The sequence below is a fragment of the Nesoenas mayeri genome (assembly GCF_963082525.1).
Source record: "Nesoenas mayeri genome assembly, chromosome: 10".
Lineage (NCBI taxonomy): Eukaryota > Metazoa > Chordata > Aves > Columbiformes > Columbidae > Nesoenas > Nesoenas mayeri.
This window is the reverse complement of record NC_137560.1, coordinates 23,147,662-23,168,676: the sequence shown is the minus strand read 5'-3', so window position 1 is coordinate 23,168,676 and position 21,015 is coordinate 23,147,662. Positions and strand designations below refer to the sequence as shown.

The following is a 21,015-nucleotide window of genomic DNA, read 5'->3' as shown; positions in this document are numbered from 1 at the left end:
AGTCATTGAATGCTATTAACGCAAAGGAGAAAACTCAGCAGTGCTCTGCAGCTAACACGTTATCAGTCTGTCGTTGAAAGGAATGCTGCCAAATACAACTGACTCCATTTGTTTCTTTGCCTCTGGCGCTATCAGCGTGTGACTCTATTCACCTAAATGTATTTCATTCCAGAAAATATCATTGAGATAGAAATCTCTAACTGCAATTGTCCTTTGAGTGCATGTTCCTAGGGAAATACTTATCTATACAGGCAAACACACTAATAACATGTTTCCATATATTTATTTTTCGCATAAAATAGAAAGGAAAATGGAAGAAACATAAAGCACTAACTTAAATGTTTTTCTTTCCAGATATACTTTTAACAGTGCTTACAGTAATACATAACCACGTCAATATAAAATGCCGATTGTCCTGCAGATTTAAAGAAGTTAACAGAAATTGTAACACAAGAAAAGTGATTGTAAATACATAAAAATAGAACAGTTACCCTTGGCTTCCTAACCTCCATTTGACATTTAATGGGTCTTGAACAGCACATGCAAAAGGCAACTTTTGACAGAAAAAGAGCCAAACCTTCCAAGTGGAGTTAAAAAACAAATCCCACATCGCATTTCAAGGACATCCTAAAGCAGCTCATCCTTCTCTCAGCCACGCTCACAGTTTGTGCAGGCTTGCTACGCCTCCCATTTCCCAGACTGAGCTTTAAGAACATGAAGAATCCCTATTAGCCTTTTGTTCAGAAATTCAAATCCTTCTGGAAATAATGCAGATTTGCCATCCTTCTCGATACCAAAACATCATAAATCTCAGCCGAGATGATCATCATCTGTAGTACTGGCAGGAGCAATTCTCTCCCATCGGAGCAGCACCAGAGGAAAGGTGAGAGGCTGCTACATATTTAATTTACTTCTCAGCAGGCAGACCTGGAAATCCATAAATGCCAGCTGAGATGAGGGACAAAGCATTTAACCCTCTAGCAAAAATAATGTATTCCATCACACGCGAAACCCGCCATTAAAGATTTTAGCAGCCTAAATCAAGCCACATCCACAGCTATTCATATTCCTCCCTTTCCAGCAACTATGTCTTTGACACAGGTTCTTGAAGGAGGTTTTTTACGTCACTGCAGCGCCACCGGAATAATTATCTACAGCATCACCATCCCTCCCTCCAAAAGAGAAGGATCCGTGAGGTGCCGCTGCCGTTCTTCTCTGCGTGCTGGCTCAGCCACCGGCTGTGTCTCTTTTCGGATCACTCAGAGTTCTCGGCTCCGCCAGCAGCGGCACCGCAGCACGGAGGCGGCGCAGGCAGAAATCTCACCCCCGAAAGCAACATTTCTATCAAGACCGCCTGGACTTTCCCGAAGACAGGGAAGGGGGCATTAGGATTGACAGAGAAGATTTCTCCTTCTTTACTGCTGTATCCATTCTATTACCTTCTAGCTTTGCTGCCATGTAGATGATCTTTGGTCAAAAGACAAAATTCACGCCAAAAAGCACAAATTTGATCCACACAACGTCATAGCCAAATCTTGCTTCAAAGTTAAGTGCTCCCCAGCATCTTACAGACCTTTTCCACACACATTGTGATCTATTAAGAATTTTGCGCAGTTTTCAGTCTCACCTTATAACAAAACTAAGTCCAGAAGGCGTTGGATCATTTTCTGAGGAGTCTACTGACAGCAAACGAAATCACAGAAGAAGTAAATCTGTATTTCACTGCTGCAGCATTTCCTTCCAGTGTGTTGCAAAAAACTTGAATTAAACTTCCCAAGTAGCACATAAAACTAAGTAAGGACCAGCAAGTCAGTCTATCCATATTTGAACACTTGCAAGTCCCCTGTTACTGCAGCTGAGGTTCATTAATTACTCCTCAAAGCCAGCAGGCAAAGCCCTTCGCCCAGGACCTCATCTGCTCTGCCTTGTGGGGCACATAAACCTCAGGCAGCTGTGAAAATCGATGTACGGCATCAAATAACCTGAGGAAAAAGAACGGAAATCACCTTCTTTCTCTTGGAGAGTGAAAGCGGGGAAAAAAGCAATACAATTTCCCCTTGTCCACATGGGACAGGCCAAGGGCTCTGCCACCCTGGCCAGGGATGCTGCCGGCCCAGGGGACACAGCAGAGTTCCCGCTGTCACCGAGAGCCGTGAGTTTCTCGTAGAGCTTGTTCTGTGGGGCAGCAGCGAAGGGACCAGCAGGGGCTGTGACTGCGGATCCCGCTGCTGCCTCAGCCCTTTCTGTCTTCCTCATATAGTGCTTTGTATTCTGATCTCGCACTGAAAAACCTGATTGGAATTCAAAACAGCTAAAACATGTAGCTCAAGTTAGGAATTTGATCCTATTAAGAGATAAGCATTATTACGGGATTCTCTCCAACAGAATTATTTACCATAATGAATCTTTTCAGAAGTCTAAGGCTTTACACCTTTACCAATTAGGATTGAAAGTAAATCTTGTTAATCATAAGTTCTTAATTACAGTGAAAGCTTTCTGAATGCTTCTGATGGGATTTTCACCCCTCATGGAAGCAGGCTGCTGGGTCCTGGCCCAGCCGGAGCTGCCAACCCGGCCCAGTGGGGCGGCACCTCCCCAGAGCCGTGTCCCAGCAGGAGCAACCGGCCCAGTCACAGCAATGGAGCTGATCCAGGTGAGGCTTCGACTGTGCCATGAAAATACAGCAATTCTACAACTGTGAGCCGCTAATACTGAAACGGAGACACTCGCTCACAGGTTCCTATTGCGTGGTCTTCAGCTCCCCTCCCCAGCTCCCCTCCCACCAACATCCTCCTCCAGCTGTGTCGCCTCCCACAGCAGCTCCGCAGAGCGGCCGAGGAATCGGTGAGGCCACGCATCTGCACAGGGAAAAATTCCACAGCCAAGTGCAGAAAAACCTGGGTTTTAAACAGATGACTGTTCTTCTCACCAAGGGCTCTGATCTTCACAACCAACAGCTCAGATAGAGGAGAGTGTGAACTGCTCTGCTTTATCCAGAGATGTTAGTACAACCAGAACGTGTGCTTGCACAGCAGCCCAACACCAGCAGGGAGCTGCATTCCAGATGCTGCTTCCCAAGCCTCTTCCTTTTTTTTTTTAAGAAGAAACTGCTTGCAGTGAGGAATTCCTAGTACATGTTCATTATTTCACTCATTTGTCTCTGAAAAAAACCTCTGGTTCTGCAGTTAACCAGGGGTCCTGCGATCACAGAACCTTTGGGGATATGACTGTAAGCACACGGGAACAGCCCTGGGTCTGTGCAGCACGAGGAGGCTCCAGTTCGGACAGTCTGCGCAGGACATGAACAGCAGGTCCCAGGTCAGCGTGTGCTCAGGACACGCAGAGCTGCCCCAGGGCATCGCTCCCCCTGCTCCCCTCGCGATCCGGGGAGTTTAGAGGCAGATGGGATTCAGAGATGGGATTTAGTGGCTGGATCCACTTGCAACAACCTGTCCTGGGAACCGGCCAAATCATCACACAAAGAATTCAAGAGTTACAGTGTTTTGCCAGACCTTTTAAAGTTGGTATTGTTGGTATTAAAAAATTATTTCAGAGTTTTGAAATAAAATGTTAGACTGCATTTCACAGTCACGAAGGCTCGGTGAAACAACACGCAAAGTTAAAACCAAATCCAAAATATCCAGACTGCGCTTTGGCAGAGTTTCCAAAATGTGGAGCTGGTATATGTGAACAAGTAGAGTTAATCTGACAGGGATTTAAATTTGATATAAGGCTAAATAAAGCTGAGGGAAACATGAGTACAGGAACTTCAAAGGCTGAACAGTCAAGTGAAGTCAAATTAATACCTGGCTGGGCTGGAACAAAGAGCAGATGGCTTTTGGAGGGTGCCGCATAGCTGAACTCAAGATGACTTGGGTAACATTTGAATTCAGAGAGCACAATTTAAAGCTAGAAGTACTGTGTATCTGTGCAGCCTCCAGGAGAACTCCAGAAGCTGTAACAAACTGACAAAACAAGCAAATCTGGGTCCAAAATCTGGATGGTTCTGGAAACCACAGAGTGGATGTTTCAAACAACTCCTGTGCCCTTCTGAGTGCTTATTTATCATGTGCTTGTCTGGCAAATCCATAGGAAGAAAGATTAGAGCAATCACAATGGCACAATCACTGACGATCACCGATTTAAGACAGGAAACTATAGGTACAAAGCCCTGAAGATGCTTTGCCTCAGCATTCTTGTAATTCGGCACAAAGGACACAGTGCTCCAGATCACTTCTTCATTGGAAAATCTTGACTAGAATTTAAGTCTCCTTGCCTTACACACCTGAATGAGCTGCTGGTTTTAAAACTGTGATACAGTCGTTTCAAAATGACAACAGCTTGGCAAAGAGAGAACTTGTGCATCACACACGGATTACCATTGAAGAGCCTGAATCTCAGCACCCAGCACCCACTGCTGGGCCACGCCGAGTGTTCCGCAGCCACGGCCACACAGTAAAGCCAAAGATCCTTTGAAGAACTACGCACTTACATTAATTCTAATGTACTGACAGCTAAGTTGATGCTATTTTTATTTCTGCATTAGTGAAACCGGCACCTAATAATTGGATATATTGCATCCAGCATCACACTACACACATAAGAGAACCATTCATCCACAAAATAATTCTTTTACTAGCAGATGTAAGGAACGGAATCTTCCCAAAGTTGAAAGCAGTGTCAGAGTGAGTTAAATCCATTTAATAGTATCGATTAGTTTTCTATACATTGTCACCCAACAAGGCCACCCACAGCTTAATTAGTGCACTTTGATGGATAAATTACTCAAGCAAAAGATTTCTGATGAACAGAAGGAAAGGGAACAAAAAGGAGGAGGCCGGGCTCCCTGTGTATCGCCCGCAGCCCAGCAGAACCAGTGACCTGGATAACACAGACCGAAGAGCCCTGAGCTGCTTCAGTTCTTCACTTCTAAGTTCTTCCACTTGGTGCTCCTGACAGGCTTAGCCACGCATTTCCTCCCACTCAACAGCAAAAGCAAACGCGTGGCCACTGCTGCGATGATTGTTTTTCCATGTGACTCTCCCACCTCTTATCAGCGACTCCAACCACCGTCCCCGCTGCGCGGAACCGGTGCGGAATGTGAAAACAAGGGAAAATCCTTCCCTGAGGGGTCGTTACGCTTGTGTCCCCGGCCCAGGGGCAGCACCACTGCGAGCACATCGGGTTGAGTTGTCTGATTGTATTTAAAAACAAACTCAACAAAAGGAACTTACAGAGATTTTCAAGGCAACCCAGGAATAAGTGCTCTGTGAAAACGAGTCCAGGAAACAAGCATTTTTGATTATTAGAACTCATCCCGTTTACCTTCAAAACCAAACTAACCTAATCCACATGCAAAACCGCTGAAACTGGCAACGCTTGTTAAAAACATCCTCAGTTGCTGGAGTCCAACAAGTCCTGTAGCAGTTCTGGATTTGGAGTTGCTAACTTTCTTGACATTTTATAAAAAAGATGCTGGTTATTTTTTTACCCTGTTTGCTATACTTCCTATTTGTGAGCAAAGATAAATAGACACCCAAAGATTTCACTCTGTGCTATGGGAGCATTCATTAGTGCAAAATGTTTTAATTAAAATTAGTCTCAAAAGAGTTAGCAATGTAATAAAGGGAAGATACTATAAACTGAAACAGTACCATGACCTTTGTTTCAATAGAATCCACAAGCAATGCCAGCAAACTAAAGCAGAACCACTCTGCTCCAGTTTTCATGTACCTGGCTCAATTTCCATACTCCTATACTTGGAAGGTTATTAGTTTTTAGTCAGCTTTATAAGGGTAAGTCAACATTTGTCATGGCAGGAAGCCCAACATTATTATTTTTATTAGTCTGCTACTAGTTAAATTGGCCTAAGATTAAACAGTTCTAATAAATGTCCCCAAAACCTGGAGTTTAATAAAAAAAATAAAATACACATTCAAGAGCTGTTCCATGGGATTTTATCAGCATTTTACCTTCAGCAGATAGAGGGGGAAAAAGTTAAAATAGAAAAACAACCTATGTCACAATGGATTCTCTTAATGCAGCAAACAATCTAAAAATAAATTGAGCTGGGAAGCCCGGGCTTTTTGCACCTTCAGAGGGAAGCAAATCTAACATAAGAACCACATTCTCAGTTGTCAGTGGCGCTAATAGAGACTACACTTTTATAAAGTCTTGAATCTGCATTTGCTTCGTAGTATCGTAGAAATATTCCAAGTGGGAAACTCTAGAACACTCACTGTCCTCGAGCTGAGGCTGACGGTCGGGAAGAACAGAGCGAGTGACTCTAAAGCAGTTGTACGTCTAGTTCGGTGTTGCACAAAGGTACCTGGAATCATCCACAAAATCCAGCCTAAAACCTGTAGACCTCCCACCAGTAAAACTGCCAGCATCACAAGAGGAATTTATTAAGTCAATTGATATTTAAAGACAACTTGATTGGCCAATAAATTATGTATCTCAATGATACAACCTTACTTCAAAACCACAAGGCTCCATCCACCCCCTGTGCTCTCTGATGGGAGCAGGTTTGTTATCCCTCCCCTGCCAGCCTCTGCAAGCAAATAAAGCGAAATCCAGAGATATTTTGGCTTAATCACAGTGGTCTAAAGAAGAGGACCTGAAACCAGCGGGGGCACAGTGAAAAGCCGTATAGAGAAGTGGTGAAAAGTGTCCTCAGCTGAAGATGAGCTGAGGTTTGCAACACGTGTGCACTAAGTCGGGCTCCTCGCCCCAGACAGGCCGGTCCCTGCCCAGGGGACCCAGGTGCCACTTGCCATGGGCAGGACAGACCCACCAAGCGTCAGCAGCACAAGGACAAGTGTCATCCAGCCACCTCGACTGATCGTCTGCGACACCCAGAAATCAATACGTCTAGCGGCAGCTAGGAAATGAACACCAATTAACAGAAAAACCTCACGCTGAGGTGAATTATTAACACAAGTAACAGAAACTCTGATCAACCCAGAAAACTAATGTAGAGTTGATTAAATTCTGCATTTCCTCTGATGAGAAGCTGCTTGTACAGTTTACCTAAGAAAGACCTTTTCCATTCTGGAACAAACGTGCTATAAGGCTGAGCTGCCAATTAACCAGCAGACACGGTACGGCAAGTTACTGAACGGAAAACCAGAGATGGACTGTTTGTTTCAACGTGCCATTAAGCAGAACAGATGAGCAGTTCCAAGCGCAGAGGTTTGATGTTCCCATGTTTAGCTCACCACAGCTGCACTGTACATGGACTTACCTGGAATACAGCAAAACTGCAGCTTGCTAATATTGCTTTAAAAACTAAATACATGCATTTAGGAAGATCAAAGAAAACTCATGACTTGCAGTTTATCTCTCCCTCTGCCAGGCCTTGTTCTCATGTGGATGATGTGCCACGACCCAGAGGCCTGAGCGTTCTGCAGGTTGGTTTTCCTGCTGAATTAAACACGGTCCTGAGCACAAGGCAGCCCAGACCTCCTGCACATCCAAACAGTGAGGGGGTCAGGAGACAGAATGAGACAAGGCTGGCAAGAGCCCCGATTTCGAGGTCTAAGCTTTCTGCAGCCTAAGAGATGTTGAGCTGTCACACAACATGCTGGAGACACAAAGCAATTCTGTGCCGCCGTTGTAGGTTTTAGAGCCTGAACTCTGTATTAGATCCTGCAGAGCGGGACAGAAGCTCCTCCCTCTGAGGAATCCGTGTCCTCCCAGGACTGCAGATCCCTCAACCTCTAAACCTCATTATGTGACCGGGAGAGCTCTTCTCACCTGCTGCCCACCCGCTGGCTCCGCCACACTCGCTGCTGTTTAGAGGGGTGACAAGGGAGCTGCTTCAACCACTGGAACATAGCAAATGGTCTATATATATATATATACACTGTATTGGGAAAGATGGGGTTTTTATACCTCAGAGCAAGGAAATTTCAAGTTTAACTGTCTCTATTTTTGTGTTATGAAAAAGCTGGAAAGAGCCCAAACCTCTGTACTATTTACAACTAAAATTTTTTTACTTTATTTTGTGGAGCCTTGTAGTATTTCCTATATTATCTCATTCCCCAGACATTGTTTTGTTTTGTTTGAACTGCATTTAGAAAGAATTATGTAAATAGTACTTGGATTAGAGGTACACTGGCCTTTCCTCGGAATGCAGATTTCCATTGTTCATGTACGTTTCGGATGTTTTATTTGCCATTGTTTTGTGACTGCGTTACTGTGGCTTAAAGAAAGAACTGTGAGCAGAAAACTTCCGTTCTCTTTTGTGCCACCCAGTCGTTCCTAAAACCACTCCTGGTTTTGCAGTGCTGCTCTGCAGGCTCCACGTGAAGCCCAAGAAAGGGAAGAACTAACCTGCTGCCCATACGCTTCAGCTTGTTATCCAGAAACCCAGCTGGAAATCGGGGAAAATTTCAACGGTTCAGTATATGCTCAAGTTTTTGGCTGAATTTCATCCCATGTAAGTCCTACTGTACTTGATCTTCCACACTATACTTTGTGCAAAATAAAAACCCCTAAGAGATTATTGTTTAGTAAGGTTGGATGGAGTATTTTATTATCATGAGCTCTAATTCAAAACCAAAATACACCATCTATACTTCTCACGTATCAACATTTATGGACTAGTTATTAAATAAGTCAACCCAGTTCACAACACAGTGAAACTCGGGTTTTCGAAGCCCCAAATTCACAGCCCCATCCACCAGGCTTGCTTTCTGCTGGAGTGATACAAATCGCGGGTAGAAGGCGCCCAAGAGCTTTATTGAGATTTGCAAAACTAAAGGGTGGAAGAACAGCTTAATATGAGAGTTTCCGAAGAAACATGGATTTTCCTCTCACCATCTTGACAGATTTCAAAGAAACAGCCTGCAGATGCCTATTTTACAATGTCTTTCCCAAAGACTGGTTTGGTTCCTGCTTCCCTAACCAAACGTCTGGAGTGGCAGGTGGTCTTTTCATACCCCCATACGACAGACAGGAGGATGTTTAACGGTTCCTTTTTCAGAATGCTACTCCAGCAGCCCCTCAGCAAACAGCCTGAAAGCAGAGGGGGCACTTTCTTACTTGTACAAAACACCAACCGAAGGATTATAAATCCAAAGCAACTGTTTGCACATTGTAATTTTGATTGATCATCTCTGCTATTAGACACTTCCTTCTGCTCTAAGCTTTCATTGAGGCTTTTTCTTTGAAATTTGACTACAATTAAGCTGCGCTTCCCAACTCTAAGAGCAACACTCCAGCTCTTCAGACTTGGCAATTCTATTCATTCAAAAAAACCCTTCACGGAGTAAAGGTTAAAAACATATTTCTTTAATAATATAGTTAGTAAAATGAGTACCCTTCAGAAAACCACTTGGTGCTTAACAACTCGTGTTTTCCACAGACGTGTATGCACACACACACTCAGGGTGTCCCTTTTCAAAAACACACTGTTGAAACAAATTCCACTTTTGTTAACTACAATAATTTAATCCCCTTATGTAAAAGTACACTGAAAAGCAAGAGGGCAGCACCTTATTAGTTCTTAGCTTAAGCATCATGATTAAATAGTAACTTAGATTATGTTCCTTTTACTTTAGATCTATTCAACTGCTGGCGCTAATGAATCTTTGATGTAGCTGTATTAAATGGACCCAATTTAAAGTTGCCCTCAAATTACTCAGCAAACAAGACTAATGAAGAACCTATATATATTTAAGCAATAAAAACTTGCAGAGAGAAATGTTCTCCTTCCTGCGGGGCAGCCAGACAGAATCCTTAAGGTCACTGTTTCCAAACAAGCACACAAAGCAACACCAACCTAAAGCATCAAACAACAAGTCTTCCATAAATATCACTCCTGCAGAGTTTCACCATTTACGAGAATTTTGCAAATGAATGTGTTGAATTTGGGTGAATGAGTAAGATTTGTAATGTCACTTTAAAGGATTTAATGCCTTTTAAGAAACAGTCAGCCTGCTGATAGGGCAGAGTTTGCAGTTTTAACTGTGTGATCATATTAATCTCTTGGTTTGTTACCGATGAGGAAAAGAGATTACGCTTAAAGACACTGTTCTCCACATTTCCTCTGCCCAACAAAGCACATAACCAGCTCCTGCCTAAGTTTAACCATTTATAAGTAATGGTTAGCCCTGGAATACAATACACATAAATAACTTTAAACTACATATCTAAATCACATATTTCTCTATTAGCTACTTAAAAGATTAATTTTAATTCCTTAAAATGCCAGATGACAAAAAATTGAGATTCTTTGTTCTGTGCCTTGTGCCAGCCAAATATTCCACATGTAGCGATGGCAGCAAGGGATGCCTGAGCAAACCAGGTATTTACATGCGTAAGCCCATTTTTAAAGCGATACAGATCACACTATAAAGCAAAATCTCACAAGTAGATCGAGTACCTCCGTCTCTTTAGCGGGGCTGCTCACTGTCTGCACGTCCAAGGCGCAATTCGCCCTCTTGACGGACAGGTAGAACGGGTAGTCCTTGGCCACCATCGCGGCTGCAGGACCGGCCGTTGCGGGCTCCCAGCTGACTCTGACCCAGCGCAGGACGCGGGCACAAGGCTGAGCGGCCCCTCTCCGGCCCTGGGCAGCGCTGGGACGGCGTCGTCCTGCCCCCGGTCCTGCCCCCAGCCCCGCCAGCGCTCCCTGCGGCCGCACCGCCCCGCCGGAGCCGCCCCCGGGCGGGGCCGGGGCTCTGGGGCTCTGGGGCTCCGCTCCCCCGCCCGCAGCGCGGAACAACCGCGGCTTTGCTGCTTTATCGTGAAACCCATAGATGACAAACGGAAAAGGTAACGCGGCGCTTGTGGTCGTTCCGCAGCGGGGAACTGCAGCTCAGGTGCTGGTGGGGTTTTCAGGCAGGTAAGCGCAGGAGCTCGGGGCAAACAGCAGCAGACCCAAAGGCACAGCAGCCGTGCCCCAAACACAGTCCCACGGATGGTATCTGCAGTCTGTGCCACGCTCCTGCTGATCAGGGGAGAAACGCTGCATCATGCATCATGATCACACATCAATATCAGGCATCACTATGGCTGGACTCGATGATCTTAATGGTTCTACGACCATGTTATGCTGCCACAACAAACAGCATTGCTTATTTTTTTCTTTCCTTTTCTCCACCCATATTGTTGCTTTTTCCTGCCTGGCAAGCAGCAGTTTGTTTCTCGTGTTTGTAAAGTTCTACATTTTTTTGCTATTGTTTAGTCAAGGAGGTCCCCTGCCCGCACCCCTCATTGTACCAAGCTGAGAAAGTGGAAAAAAACCCTCTGCCTAAGGTCTCACGGGGCATTTCAGGGTCTGTGCGCGCAGACGGATTCTGTTGGATGCCCACCTTCCACAACGGCAGCGAAAAGTTCCTGAAAAGAGAGAGGAAGCATGGGGGGCCCTGTCTGCAACATGGGGTCCATCTGACAAAAAGAGTATAAGGGAGATGAGGAAAAGGAAACCCAGGAGGAAGCTGGACGGAGGAGGAGGGAAGGGTATTTTCAGCCAAAGGGAAGCAGCACAACCAAGAATAACTTTACAGAGTTCGAAAGAATGAACTGCTTTTAAAGGCAGACTGGATGATGGATGTTGCTTTACAAGCATTTCTTTTGATAAGGGTTGTTAATCAGATACCGATGCCTTTAGAACAAGCTTAGTCAAATGGCAGACACAGTTCTATCTGGTAACTTCACCAACATCCCAAACATCGTAAGGTCTCTCACTTATTCTCCTGGGCATTTGCAGGAGCAAGTGCAGCAGAGCCAGAGATGCTGTTACACAGGCCTCTCGGGTTTCTGTAGCGGTCTGCTCATCAAACAAAAAAATCACTAGTTTCCTAACCCTGCAATTCCTGGAAAACCCCTAGAATGGAGTTATCAGTACTTCTGGATGTTCAACAATTCCAGAAGAAAACAAGACATTTGATTGTTTTGAGTGACATGTGCAGTACCGCTTCCCCCGGCACCTCCTGCTCCCCAGCACTGGAGATGCCTATTAGGACAGATCCCCTTTTGCTGCAGCCCTTCCTGCCCATTTCAAAAAATATGCAAAGAACACAGCATTCTATCTGAAGACTACCTGTCGTACCTGAGGATTGCTGAAGCTATGAACAATTCTGTCATTCACACGAATGTGCATTCGTGTTTGCAGGTCTGCAGTGTGAGCACCACCCGGCAACGTTGGACCGCTTCTCCTCACCCCTCGAGCACATCAAAACACCAATGCACAGGTTGTATAAAATGCTGCAGCTGCTGTGTAACCATTTAAGCCCAAGAAGCCTTGATCTCAAATGCCACCGGTGTATGTTTGTTCACGAAGGTGTATGCTAACACCGTTTTAAAACATCACTGAAATCATGTGGACAGATGCCCCCGGGGCTCGTCCTCCAGGCATTCTAATCCTCTCACACGCTCCACAGCACCGAGAGCACTTCACCCAGGACGGGAGTGCACCGCTCTGGAGATGGAAATAACGAGCTTTGCTTCTGACACTTAAAGAATATGCAGAGAGAGGGGTTCTGTCACTTCTGCATTAGTCAGGCCAGTGAACTGCAGCTTTACTAAGCATTCTTGACAAAGACAGGACTCTCAACAAGTGTCTGCTCTGCCTTTCTGGCCTCGGCCAGGGTACAGCGGCCCTGCCTTGGTGTTGGCTGGGCTGCCTCAAGCAGCCTGGCCTCAGCTGCAACAACTCAAGCTCAATTTTTTATATTCTTAATTACAACTAGCAAAGCTAAAGGAGAAACACCGACTGTAGTTCTCCTGTGATTCGTATTTATGGGAGCTTTTCCTTTTGTTCTGTCCATTCTGATGACTTAGAAATGTACCCTTATGCACGCAGATACCTTCTTGGTGAAATATGTGACAAGTTTCCAGTAACAAAACAACATTTTAAGAATAGGTGTAATGCTTAAAAAACAGAAAAAGCCAACAAAACCAAGTATGTTATCACTATCATCTTCAGATATGCCATATTCTCAGCTGATTTCAAGAAAATCACATGAAGAACAATAAACAGTCCATTGCTTTGTTTTCAAAACAGATGAGTTGCTGTAAGAATATCAAGTTATGTCTCTGAGTTATCCTGAGTAGAGCAGCGCTGCTGTCCAAGTTACTCTAGGTTTATGGAGGGAGTAAAGGATTTAATGTAATTGTGTTGCAGACCATAATCTCCTGTACAATTTCAGCTAAAAATGTGCAAAGAGTACTTTTACCCACCATAACAACCCCCGCAGCCTCTCCTCACCGTAAGCCAGCATCTCCTCAGGGTCATCATTAAGAAGGTTTAATTGCAGAACCAAAACCAAACCAAACCAACAAACCAAACCAACCTCAAGCATCAACCCCGAGAACACATGCGACCAACAGCAAGCAAACTTCTGAAGCGGTCGTTCCAAGCTGACACTGCACATTTGGATCTGCCTGCACAGACACCGAGCGATGAGCGAGTAGCCAGAAAGCACAGGAGCTGCTAGATAAAGGTGTTTCCCAGGCAGTTACCCAGCTGCTCCTGGAACCGCAATTTCCTCATTGCAAACACTGGATTGAACACACAGTAATGAGAGTTACAATTCACTAGGTAATAAATATTAGAAAAAGACCACTCGGATTAAGCACATTGGTGCCAAGAAACTCCAATAAAAATATGATTACAGGATAAATGATTACCGTTAACAATGTCCTCTCAAAAACCACAGCTGTAATTTTTCCAGGTAGAGTCCTAATCCTGGAAAGATCAGCGCAGAACAAAGAAACCCATCTCTGGGGAACGTCTGACATTACAGAACTCAGCCCCAATTCCTCGTTTGTTTCTATTCTCCATTTGAAGATTACCTTTCGCGTGGCCCTAATGGGTGCAGCTGATGGAGTAACGAGGGCAGGAGGAAGTTTTGTCTCCTCACTGTTACCACGGGCTGTGCTTTGGATGTGCAGCCAAGATGCCCCTAAGTCAAACGCAGTGAATCCACAGCAGGAGTGCTGGCTATTTCACAGAACCGCCTTTACACTGAAGTACATGCCTGTGGAACTGATGGAGACACATGATTCTCATCCAGATCATCAAGAACATTTCACTGTATAAGCACATCCAAGCTGCAAAGCAGCCTGAGCCCTTCGGAGACGTGCCTACGTTCTTGACGTTTCCTCATACAAACGCAGGCTGTGGAACAATTCTGCACTGGGAGACAAACGGATTAAACAATCTGCCAAGTTCTTTTGTTTGGTTGTCTTCATTTTGCTAATCCATTTACCTTTTGATGACCACAGAAAGTGCTGTGCCCTCAACGGGCACCCTCTAACAACCGCATTTGCATGGGGACAGCAGTACTCTGGGTAATTACAATACTTCTGTTTGTCCCAGGTGGGGTGGGAGCAGGAATTTCTCCCCTGAGCACTCCCGCTGACTGGAGAACCAAGTAACAAATGTCTTTGTAAGAAATGATTGTCTCTAACGCAAAGTGTTTACCAAGGTATGGCAGTGGTGCTCTGTTTTCTGTTTGGATTAAATTTTATTCTAATAACATTTATATTGCATGAGTAGCTCCATAATATTTATCCTCAGAAAGGACAGTATTTTGAAATCTTTTGCTGTGTGCTTTGATATCTATAGGAGCTTAGATATGGGCAAGAAGACAATGCTATTCTATTAAAAAGTAACAGCAATTTTGCCTCTGCAGCTCATCTCACACGTAACACTGGCCAAATGCCACTTTGCTCTTCCAACCACCCTCTCCAACCGCAAAATGTAAAGCAAATTTGGGGTTAATAATGACCATTTATTAGGCCAAATTATGTAACTGATGGGGGGGAAGAAAACAAAACAGCAGCAGCAGAGCTTTCAGGTCCATGGGTCCTTCTTGGGGTCACAAATAAAAGCAGCAATAACACCTGGGCCTTTTGAGTTCTCTTGGGAAGCGCACGGGTACCAACAGGGGCAGAACAGGGAAAAGGCTGATTTTCCTCCTCCTAAGAGCTATAAACTGTTAGGTCAGATTAAGCTGTTTCATGAAGTCACACCCAAGGAATACTGTCAGCATTTCAGTTTTCTTGGACAGAAGTTTTGGATCAGAAGCTTTATTTATTTCTTTTTAAAAACAGACCCACCTATTGATTTCCATAACAACTGTGTGCTGTGTACTCATCTCCCAGTCAGTTATTTCTGCCAGTTTGAATATCTTGACACTAAGATAACATCTGTGCTTCTTGAATAAATATTTAGAACCCAAACCCTGAGACTGATTTCACGTTCTGCTGAGCAGGATGTGCCCTCTTGTAGGCCACGGCCAAGGAGGTGCCAGCAGCAGGTACGGACCCTGAGTTCAGCAGCTTAGAATCTGATACAGATCAAGAGACATCCATGGGAAGCAGTGAGTAAACCAGAGACACTAAGACTATCAATGCTTTATAAACAGTAAGAACAGTCTACTACCCCAGCTACAGCAGAGCAGACTTGAACTAGAGATGCCAAAAACCCAATGTTTGGTCCTGAATATAATTCTGCACACCATACAGTGTCTTAGAATCCAAATTATCACAGTGATTATCCGAATTGCAACGTTCTACTATTGTATATCTACTGTTAATCTTTTCAGAAATGTTGTTACATTCTCACGTGCTATGACATAATGTACCAAAAAAAAAATCAGACAAAAAGTCAATAGAAAATAAAAATTCAATCATCTTTCTCTTACCTACATCATCTCCCGAGGAGCAGGGAGGGAAACCGCATGCAAACCAAGTTCTAAAACAAGTGTCCTTGCAAAAACTGATAACGCATCAACTAACGATGGAACTTGGCTGCTCCCAGAACCAATCGGTTTCTAGTTGGATGAGATCATGTGGCATTAGCAACAATGTGACTGATTTTTCAGAGACAGCTGGAATGGGATAAAACATCTTCAGACAGACGTAAGTCCCACCAGGACAGACCTTCTTTGTTCACGGCCCTCCACTGAGACCCAGGGAATCCAGAAGCCGTTCCCTGGAGTGTTCTACTTCGGCTTGCAAAAAGGTTTTATTTCAAGTTACAAAATAGCTATCTTCCCAAGTGTAAATATAATGAAGTAATGCCATATGGTACAAAAGTTGCTATAGCAGGTTTTAATCAAAACATAAAAACATAAATAAGAAACAGTTTTCCTGAACACTCCTCTCTTGGTTCAAGAATGCTAACTGTCAGTGCTGAGGGCTGTCTCCTCTCTGGTCAAGTTGTAACCCATGAACTGCTATATGGAAAAATACCACCAAGTACATCCTCCTCTTCCATGATCTCCATTCTCAAATCCGCAACCACGACGCATCCTAAGCGTCCCATTTCCCAACAGCTACGAGTTTTGGACAGGTCCCTAACGACCACGGTTACCTTTGTTCCCAAAGCAGCAGAGATAGTCAATAACTGAAAATGCGAAAGAAAGTCTTAGAAAATAATTCCGACCACCACAGAGTAAACACTGGTTATTATTTTCAAAGCTAAGAAACAAGGCAAAATTGCATCAGAATGGAATTTTTGCATCTATTAATGTTGAAAACACAATGATTGACTGACCACAAAGGCAAGATGCTATGTTCATATGCTTTAGCAAACATTCTGATTTTATTATGTAATTTGATTTGGTCTTAAAAGTACACGGATGTCAAATATTGTATCTTCAAATCCCTGCAAACACATGAACAAACCGTCCTCCTACGACTCTACTGAACTGCAAAGCGCCAGCGTAAGAGACTTCAGAATGTGAGGAGACTTAGATATGAACTCACAGCCATAAAATCAGTTTGTTCTCATGTTGCATGTTAAACAGGAAATACGGAAAAAAAAATATAGAGGAGGTAAACTTTGAATAGCAGGCCCAAGATGATGAACAGCTCTCAGGTTTGTTCTGGTCACAATTTAAGTTCTGAGGAGGCTCTTCTGAGGACACGGGGCTATACAGGATGGGGAAAAACCACACAGACCTTTCCAGAGCAGGAAGGAACAAGAGAGAACTCACAGGGATTTGTGGGATTGGGATAAATAATTTACCTGTCCTTTCAAAAGCCTTTGTAGCTTCTGTTTGATGCAAACTAGAAGCTGTTAGAGCAACGTAAAGAGCAGCACAGCAGGATGCAGTGATGGCCTCGGAAAATGGCTTCATGTTGGAGAGAAATGTTTAAATCCAATGAAATGTGCGGCCATGGTGGTGAGAATCAAGCTGGCATGGCTGACGGGACAGCTCCATGAAAGCAGAGCTGTCTAATAAAGATCGGAATGCACTTTGTATCTGGAATAGAAGAGCAGGTATGTTATTACATACTGTTCTCTGGAATTCGGTGGGTTTGTTTTTGTACAAACATTTACAGACTACCTGCTTCTGTTGCTTCTGCTCATAGTTGCTTCCTCTGTGTTAAAATAAAGCGTATCTACCGTCTCAAAGCGATCACAGCTTTACCACAATAAGAATCTATCTATTTTGTGAGTTCAGGAAGTCACATTTCTTTTCGGCAGCGCTATCTAACAGCAGATGTGCGCTAAAATGTGTCACTGCAGGATATATCAACCACAGCGCACGAAGAAGCCAAAGGGCTGAACCAAGCAGCTCCAGAGCCCCTTTCAGCAGCGGCGCAGCCCCCGCTGGCCGTGAGCGCCCATCACCCGCACATCCCGGCAGCCACCCTAACCGGGCAAGAGGTGCTCTGTACAGCGCAGGCCGTGCCCTGCAGCGATCCGCTTGCTTCACAGCTACCTACCCTACGCACACCTTTTTTTCCTCTGAGTTACACAGTTAGACAGCTACACTACACCTACAACAGAATTATGATTCAGATGTTATTTCCCCAAGATACAGCAGCTTGGGTGGTGGAAGAAAGTTTGGTTTGGTGGTGTGGTTGGAGTTTGGGTGTTTTTAATCATTGCCTGCCCTCACATTCTTTCTCAGCATCAGCAACATTTGAGCTGCAAAATTGCCTAAATTAATCAGCTTCTGATCTAACATTTGTCAGAACTGCAATATCCACGCACCCTTTGTAAGGTCCAATCAAAAAATCGTATTAGCCAGTTTTTACGTTTGTATCCAGACTATGAGAAAGCAGTTTCAAGTGAGATATCCCCAGTTTTCAAAAATAATTCTAACAGAGAGAAACCCACATAAGAAATTAATACAAAGAGACATGTTTCTTGCAAAAAGAGAAAACAGAAAGGAGGAAAAATCTTTAGCCCTGATGAACCTGTCCTGATTCCATTTCTGGTGCTTAGAGATGAGCAGCTCTCATCAGGACTTGTTCAGCTCAGCAGGAAAATGTCACCAAACAGCAAGCTGAAAAATGACACCAGAAATACTGTACCATGGCTCTCATCCCCTGTCTAACCCTACAGAAACACACAGTGCCAATCCGGTTTTGCCTTCTGACCCACATACAGATTGCTCTGTACATACATTTTGTCAGCAAATGGGCTCAAGAGTCGGACAGTGTTTGGAAAGAAAAGTTACTCAGGTTTTATCCTGGTAACCCCTGAGCTTCAGGGATCGTGGACAAAAATAATAAGCAAGCAGCGTGTTTATCAACAGCTTCAGATTCATAATTGGGAATTCTTTTCTAAATTTCGTATGGCCACACGGAACATGAAGGTGATCTCAGAGACAGCGCTGTCTGCCACCGTAACCTCAGCTCCACTCTTCTAGACCTTTCTGCTCTAGTAATTAACAGCAGCTGTGCTTGTGAGGTGACCAACACTAGCACCTCATTGAACAGTGCACATCACATGAAAGAAAGGTGAATGAAACTCAATATCCCCCCTAGTATTCAGCAGTGAAAAAAGGCAACAACACTAAAGAAATACTCCTAAGAGATAACATATTTGCTTACAGTTTTTAAGATTCTGATATGATCATTTTGTTAATTTTTTTTCCATATGTGAATACATTCCAATATCCAAGCCCACAGTTTCTTTCCTACTGTATTCAGTTCCGATAGGACGAGGATCACGTCTTGTTTGTGAAGGCGGGTGGAAGTTTTTAACGGTCCTTTTCAGGAAGCCTGCATCTGGTTTTTAAACTTGTTCCTTCCTAAACTTGCTAAAGTTGGCCCGGGAAATGTATCAGGAAATAAGTGGAGGATGAAGGGGGTGGGGAAAGAAACTTTAAAGCCAGCTTGTCTTAATTAAATGTCTCAGTGTTACTTGTTCCTGTGCCGCAGCCCCAGCACCTCACACTTCGGAGGGAAATGTCTCCTCTAATTGGCAGCCTGCAATTAATTAATGAAGTGGAACCAGTACACGCTTGAATGCAGCAGAAAAGCAAACATGACAAGCAGTATCGGAAAACACTGCTGCTTTCTTTAATACTCTTTAACTGCTAGAAAATGTGGGAAGGGATGGAGTAAAGGCGAACGCCAGTGAAGGAGCAGACGCCAGCGCCTCTCGCGGTCGTTGTACCACAGGGGTCTCTCAGCTGCTGAGTCACCACCTGAACACACAGGTACAATAACGAGTTACCCCTAATAAACAACAGCCTTTGACATTTTTAGTGGTTTTTGTCTTATTTCAACCAATCCGTCTGAAGCCGTAAGATTGGTGTGGCTGTTGCAACCCGTGTCAGCTGGAGCCTCTCAGAATGACCATTTCAGCTGCTAACTCGGGCTCACCGACCCGCGACACAAGCGTCACTCCTGCCCTTTCCCCAGCAGCTCGTGGTGCTCAGCACAAGCCGCCCTCCCAGAGATGAGGCCAGATATTTAACTGCTGTATTGGAAAGAACAATCTTGGGAGGGGTACAGACTGAAAAATAGCCTGTTATGTTTGGAGCTTTTCCTTCCATTTCTTTTTGTTGTTAAGTAACAGCAGATCTTACAGAATATTTCTAGTACTCTGAAACTGTCTCAGTGCAAGTCTTTTTTTTCCCTTTAATGTCAAATGTTAGAGAATTTCTGCTGTATGTTCCGGATTGTCTCTCTTGAATGAAGCCTTCCTCTTCCAAATACCCTACAGGTTTCTCATACTCTTCTGTAAAGCAGGAAAGCATGCCTCCTACTTCAGCAAGGAGAACTTCAAACCAGGTGAAAAATGATGTGGTGCAGGATGGGAGTCATACCTGGCAAATTCGTTCTAAATTTGTAGCTTCTGTTTCAGACCTTTAAGTGGTTCTTTTCTTCCTAAAGATCTCAGTGGATTTCCCCCGGCAGCAGTTTGATGAGATGTCCATCAGGAACGGCTCCTACCAGCTCCTGTTCTCCTGACGCGGGTCCCTCAGCCGCTCTGCCCAGGAGCCCTGATATTTGCTTCTAAACAGACTGTACAGTTCAATAAAAACAACCTTTTCCATACCAGAAACCGACAATAACTGAGAACAATGAATGGTTCCTTATCAGCTCCTGGAATCCCCAAGGACAAGACCTACTCTTTCCATACAGAAGCTCCCACATGGCAGAGCTATAACATTTTCACTTTTCTGACGATCCTTTTAACAGAAGAAAGATGAATGTTGTCATTAATGATTTCTTCCCACTTCCATTTCCTATTTCTTTACCCGATGGGAAATTTTAACTCACTTCTTTGGCATTATTTTTAAGAAGGGGAAGTTCTGCAGCCCCCAGTGAACCACGGCCCAGCTGCATTACCTGGGGGCAGGCCCTGCGCTCGCAGGAACGGCGGCACAAGGCCCCGCCAGCCCTTCCTTCCTCACTTGCACCGTCTGCATTTTGGAGTGACCACACACAACCGATTAAAAGAAAAAAAAACAAACCCAAAAGTTGCTGAATGCACCAATTCTTTGCTTCTTAACTCAGGTCACTAAGGAGAAACCAGAGGAGGAGAGGTCTACCCGTAAATCCACCCAGCACTTGTGTATTGAAAATGTTGTGGTCTGTTTAATGCTAAGAGCTGCTTTTCGAGTTGCCCTCATCCGTACCTCTCACTTGTAGAGGTTTTTTAGCCTACTTAGAACAGCAAACGCCACAAGAGGAAGATATTTTGAAGAGCACTACAAGTGGTAAATGTGAGCAAATTTATTGAGCAAGAGATTCATCATTGCTTAGCTCATGCATGAAAAATTATTACTACTTTGACACTATTTA

General features: G+C 44.2%; 1 protein-coding gene across 2 annotated transcripts in view; it reads right to left on the bottom strand.

The window, feature by feature from the left end:
- The window catches only part of ARHGEF3 (Rho guanine nucleotide exchange factor 3), a gene marked incomplete at both ends in the record, with an annotated part of 81,394 nt that overhangs the window by 10,878 nt on the left and 49,501 nt on the right, over positions 1-21,015 (bottom strand). Inside the window, one exon of one of the 2 annotated variants that reach the window (XM_080350417.1) lies at positions 10,391-10,501. The exons of the other annotated variant lie outside the window; for it this stretch is intronic. Within the exon in view, the coding sequence (XP_080206543.1) occupies positions 10,391-10,486 (96 nt within the window). Of the gene's footprint in view, positions 1-10,390; positions 10,502-21,015 lie in introns of those variants that run through there. 2 annotated transcript variants of the gene reach the window in all.